Source organism: Lipotes vexillifer, unplaced genomic scaffold (assembly GCF_000442215.2).
Source record: "Lipotes vexillifer unplaced genomic scaffold, Lipotes_vexillifer_v1.1 scaffold1068, whole genome shotgun sequence".
Lineage (NCBI taxonomy): Eukaryota > Metazoa > Chordata > Mammalia > Artiodactyla > Lipotidae > Lipotes > Lipotes vexillifer.
Window position 1 is genome coordinate 636,398 of NW_006789049.1, and position 6,202 is coordinate 642,599.

At 46.5% G+C, this 6,202-nt stretch overlaps 1 protein-coding gene across 2 annotated transcripts in view; it reads left to right on the forward strand.

The window, feature by feature from the left end:
* The first annotated feature begins 270 nt into the window (after window positions 1-270).
* PRELID2 (PRELI domain containing 2) overlaps window positions 271-6,202 on the forward strand; it is an 88,833-nt gene continuing 82,901 nt past the window's right edge. For both annotated transcript variants that reach the window (XM_007462399.1, XM_007462400.1), the window contains exon 1: window positions 271-345. In XM_007462399.1, the coding sequence (XP_007462461.1) occupies window positions 271-345 (75 nt within the window). The remainder of the gene's footprint in view (window positions 346-6,202) is intronic.

Consider the following 6,202-nt stretch of genomic DNA (forward strand, 5'->3'; position numbering starts at 1 on the left):
GCCGGGGCCAGGCCGCTCCAGGCGCCTCCAGCCGACACCGCCAGGGGTCCCGGCACCTCCCGCGCCCGCCGCCCGACGGGACGCTGGCGGAAGGGGGCGGGGGCGTGACCGACTGTCTGGTTCTCTGGACAATAAAGTTTAGAAAGTTTGAAGAAGGAGGAGAAAAATCCTCCCACGCCCCTTCGGCTACCCTGGCGCGGACGCCTGCGGCCCGGCACATACAGAGCTCCAGCAGTAGTGTGCTCGCGGAGGCGTGGCAGGCGCGCCGGAATGGGGGTCACCGTGGACGTGCACGAGGTGTTCAAGTACCCCTTCGAGCAGGTGGTCGCCAGCTTCCTCCGAAAGGTATTCGCCCTGCTCCGTCTCGGCCGGGGCTCGCATTCTCCCGCGCTGCCCCGGTGGCCCAGCGGTCTGCGCTCCGGGCAGCGGGCGCCCGCAGCTCCCCTCACCTCCACTCTGCACCTCTCTGCCCGCTCGGAGGTCCACACCCACGGTCGGTCTCCCCTTGCAACTGCGGGTTTCGCCTCTGGGATGTGCTGGGCGAGGGCGGGGTTGGATTTCCTTGAGAGCTCCCCCACCAGGATGAGGGAAAGTCTCCGTGCGCGGCAACACGTTCACACCCTGCCCCAGCTGGAGGGAGAGTCGCGGGGAACCCAAGTTCTGGAGCCCCGGTGAGGCTGCACAGGGCTTCTCGATCTCTCTAGTACATCATTGACTCCTTCAAAGCTAGTGGAGGCTGTTGAAGCCGTCATCTACCATCTCACCACTTTCTCTTTTATTAACAGCTTGGGACTTTGGGCAGTCCCCATGCCTTAGTTTTGTAATATGTAAAATGGGAAAAATAATAGTACCAACTCAGGAGTTATGAGGATTCAAGTGAAATAATTCCCATAAAGTCCGTAAAGTGCTTATCACAGTGACTGATGCTTGCTAAGTTCTTTAAAATATATTATTGTTATTTGTGCTACGATAACTGTACACTCTAACCTCAATATTCAGTGGCCCTCTTTATCTCAAGGGCTGCTCCTGGGACTGTGGCTCGTAACAGTAGAATGGGAAATTTCTTTCTAGTCTGGTTCTGCCTTTAGTTAGTTCACTTGATGACCTTGGTCAAGGGTCATTTTCTCTCTAGGCTTCAGTTTCTGCATCTAAGATGTGTCCACTTAAAAAAATGCACAACCTAAAAGTTGAGAATTATGTTTTATTGGGCAGATTTGCTGAGGACTTAAGCCTGGATACAGCCTCTGAGATAGCTCCTTGGGGCTGGTCTGAGGAGGTAAGGGAGGGGCCAGGATATATAGGAGTTCAAACAATAAAAAGGATAGTTGACCATCCAAAGATTACTGCTAATTAAAGAAAACGGGACATCTCAAGTTAATGAAATTAGTGTTTTTCTGTGTATGGAACAATGCAAGAGTCTGGGCTCATTGAAATTCCTTTGATAAGTGCCTTAACTATCTAGGACCTGTATCCTGTTTTTCTCTGTCCAGAATCTCCTCAGGGTGCACCGCTGGGGAGGGCTGCAGAGGCTGAAGGACTTATGGCCACAACATCATTTGTTCACTGAAATGGCAGGTGACATTTTTTGTCCACAGTTGAGTGTTGTATCAGATCTTCTTTCAGCTTTCACGATCTTTTTTTTTTTTAAATCTTTAACTTGAGATGTCTGTTTGTGTGGTTAGCAGTAACCTTTTTTTTTTTTTTTTTAAAGATGTTGGGGGTAGGAGTTTATTAGTTTATTTTATTTTTATTTTTGCTGTGTTGGGTCTTCATTTCTGTGCGAGGGCTTCCTCTAGTTGTGGCAGGCGGGGGCCACTCTTCATCGCGGTGCGCGGGCCTCTCACTATCGTGGCCTCTCTTGTTGCGGAGCACAGGCTCCAGACGCGCAGGCTCAGTAGTTGTGGCTCACGGGCCTAGTTGCTCCGCGGCATGTGGGATCCTCCCAGACCAGGGCTCGAACCCGTGTCCCCTGCATTAGCAGGCAGATTCTCAACCACTGCACCACCAGGGAAGCCCCAGCTTTCACGATCTTGAGGAAGATTTGCAAGAATTGTAATTTGCTTTGGACAGCTGCCACTGGCAGTGCTCCCGGTGTGCCACCTGGAAGCCTGGAGATGGATTTTTTTAAGTGATAAGACCTGACCTCCATTAGAGGATGCACTTGGGGGCCCAGGTCACGAAGGAGTGAGTAGGACCCTGGTTAACATGATGTTGCCATGGAGGCCTTTTTTGGGGGGGAATGTCAGCTGGTTAATATTGTTAATTATCTCCTGTATGTAGTACCTGATACCTACTAGGTGCTCAGTACAAATCTGATGAATGATGAATGAATAAATGAATGAATAAATGAATTACAGATGTGCTGTAGACTTTGCCTTAGGCTAGGCTTCTGGGCCCTAAAGAGAAAAAGCCAACACCCCATTTTTGTTTTAGGGCTGGCACTTTGGAGTGTGGATTCTCCAGTGTCACTGCCCCTTTGGAAAGCCTTTCTGGATTGTCCTCATCAAGAGGCAATCTCTGCCTTGTCAGAGCTGGAGGGACACTTTGGGCCTCAGTGACCGTCTTCTGCAGTGTTGGGTAGTTACTACTGCATGTGTCTTTTCCCTCATTAGACTCCAACCTTCCTCGGGGTAGGTCTCACTCCTGAAGAAGCATGTAGCACAGTGCCAAGCTCTCATTTAGAGAGTACTTGGCGTGTGTCAGGCTTCTGGGCTAAATGCTTTTCTTTCATTCAGCAGGTGTTTAGAGACACTTTGTGTGCCAGGCTCTGCGCTGGGTGTAGGGCACCACAGACAGACTCTCTTCTCGTGGAGCTGATGGTCTCTGGTGGGTGAGACTGACATTAACAAATGATTAACAAGTGAACAGGTAACTCCAGCTGATGATGTGTATTTACACAGGGAAAGTTCACAGTGTTGTGAAGTCCCGGAGGGTGGCATTAGGGAAGACTTCTTCGAGAAAGTGACATTTGTGAAGCGATGGCTGAAAGAGGAGACGAGTTTCCTAGGCCAGCGGGGCCGGGGAGGAAGTGCTGTCATACGTTATCGTTTTTACTCCTCCCAGCAGCTTCAGGAAGTAGTCATGATTGACTTCCATTCCATGGTCTGGAGAAACTGTGGTTCAGATTCCAGGTTCCCACAGCTAGCAAGTGGGAGAGCCAGGATTTCAACACATCTGACTCCAGGCTCACACCCCCTAATCACCAGGCTGTGCTGCCTTGCACATAATAGACACTCAGATAATCACGGAGGGAATACAGTGCTGTAGACTCTACTTTGTGTGCTCTTTATCCGGTCTCAGTTTCCTTTTGCCTGCAGTCTTCTCTCAGAGTTTATTCATCTCCGACCGGTTGTGCCTGGTCTAAGGGTATAGCTTTGAAGGTGCGAGGGTGAGAAAATACATTGTTTTGGTTATCTGCTGTGTAACAGATCACCCTAGTGATTTAGTGGCCTAAACCAATGGTAAGCTTTTGATGGAAAGCTTTTAATTCTCACATTTCTACGAGTTGACTGGGCTCAGGTGGGCAGTTTTTAGGTGCCATGTGTTATAGCTGAGGTCGCTTCTCTAGCTGGGTTCAGTTAGGATCTGGAAGAGGTTTTTTTTTCTTTCTGCCGTACGCGGGCCTCTCACCGCTGTGGCCTCTCCCGTTGCGGAGCACAGGCTCCGGACGCGCAGGCTCAGCAGCCATGGCTCACGGGCCCAGCTGCTCCGCGGCATGTGGGATCTTCCCGGAACGGGGCACGAACCCGTGTCCCCTGCATCGGCAGGCGGACTCTCAACCACTGTGCCACCAGGGAAGCCCTGGAAGAGTTCTTGTACAATACTTAGCAAAGTGCCTGGCACATAGTAAGTAAAAACTGAGGAGGACATTTTGGAAGGTAAGGCTAGGGAAAGTGGAGAACATTTGCAGAAAAGGTGTAGGGGTGGGACAGTGTTATCTCTATGGACATTACACTTGCATTCTTTCTATTCGCAAGGCAGTCCTTCAGAGATCCCTGGATGGGGCTATGTGACTGTCTCTAGGATGTCAGTAAGTTCAGTTGCTCTGAGAATTTTCACCTTATTTTACATTATTCATTCTTCTTTCTTTTCTTTTCTCTTTCTCTTTTTTTTTTTTGGCTGCGCGGCCCACGGGATCTTAGTTCCCTGACCAGGGATCAAACCTGTGCCCCCTGCAGTAGAAGCGAGGAGTCTTAACCATTGGACCACCAGGGAGGTCCCCATCTTACATTATTTAAAGCCATGAACTGGAAGTCAGTAGACCTGGATTCTAATCATTGTGCTTCCTTCATTAAAAGCAGTTTTGAGGTGGCCTTGGGAAACAGTTTTCACCAGCCTATACTGTGCCCTTGAGCAAATTAGAAAGGGGCATCATCTAGGTGGTCATAAGCTCACAGTAAATGGGGCTAGTGGGAGGTGTATGGGGCTACTTATGCAAGTTAGAAAAACGTACTCCTTCTTCTAGGTGCCCAATGGCCTGCTTGACTGGAAAACCTTGTGCAGTGAGCAACATGCACAACCTTATGAGACAACCCTACTGTCTTAATTTCTTATCTGTGAAATGATATGCTATGTACCCCACCAATCTCCCAGGATTGTTGTGAGGATCAGATGTGTAACAGTTTGACAAGCATATGTTTCTTTTAAAGCATAAGGTAGTAAGAATGATCCTTTTGGCAAAATGCACTTTTATTTTTCTTTTAGTCTTTTTGTATTTTTTTTTTTTTTATTCAAAGGAAAGCACTTGGCAGAAGGGGCAATCATAGGATCTCTGGGAAGCATTTAATCTGATTTTGCACAATGGTATGTTTGAAGGTGCTACAGCACTGAGGAAGTTCTATTTTAAATAGAGCCTACTGATCTCTGGCTTTTGGTATGTTAGGGCTTGCCTTCCAAGTTACAATATCCTGCTATTTTTAAAACCTGAGAAATGTTTGCTCTTACACCTGCCTGTTGGGTACTACAGGCAAAATATTAGCTACATGCTTTCAAAGCTAAGTGCCACCTTGAAAACAAACACCACAATACTCTTTGTTCGTGGAGTGCAGTGTTTCTCACTGAACTCTTCATGGAGGAGTGCTGTGAAAACCAAAATGGTTTATTCATAAGATGCTAAACTGTACTTTCCATGAACTACAGTGTCAGTGCTCTTGACGGTGTGTTTTGGTTTCTTTCTTTGAATAACTCTTAGCTTTCTAGTTCTCATCGTTTATAGCTGTTTTCTTCCTTTTACTTAAAACCATCTGCAAAGAGAACACACTGTTGCATAGATGGATATAGCAGCTGATAGGCTTACTCATCTCTGGAAGCTAACATGGGTCTGTTTAATGGGCTTGTCTTGCATGAGCTGGATTCCTAGATTTTCTAAAAATTTCTTCCTAAAAGACTTCCTAAATTTTGTCTACCTGAAATTTAAAGTCATAAAAAAGGCCATTACGTGGCCTGGATTTTTCTTGTTTATTCTTAAATGAGGCCAGAGAAGCTACAGTTTTTCTTAGCATAGAGTTGTTCAGGTTGATTTTCTTGTTACGCTGTAGGTAAACGAGTCACCGTGAATAGAGTGTAAGCTTCATGGGTGGAGATTTTATCATCTGTTCCTGATGTATCTCAAGTATCCAAATAGATCCTGGAACATAGTAGGTACTCAGCAAATCCTTATTGAATGAATGAGTGAAATTCTCTCTTCAGGATTTAGCCCTATGTAATTTCAGACCAAAGCCGGTGTGGATTCAGTAACATGTCCTTACTTTGGGTACTGTAATCAAACGGACAGATTAAAATAATTTCTTTGCTTCAACACAGTGGCCTCGGATTTTATTTATTCTAGCCAGGAGCTTGATGTTGTGAACAAAATGGTTTGAATGTTTACCCTTAAACTCAGAAAGAGGATTTATGAATGGCTATTTCCATTTAGAGTAGAAAGTTGATTGGGTAATTAATAATGTTTCCATTTCTGATCCTATTTTTTCTTCCTTGCATATCTGACACATGTGTAGAACATCTCTTCCTACAGAGCTCCTGAAATAGTGGGAGTGGACCCGTATTTCCAAAATAAGTGATTTGAAAATGATAGGCCTGGGTTAGCATAATGGTTATTTATCTTTTTGTGCACACTATAATAGTCTTTCTTCACTCTTATCTTCCTATCCTCAATTCTACTGGAAAATTAGGCGCAATGGGAAGAAGGTGCAGACAGGAAGAG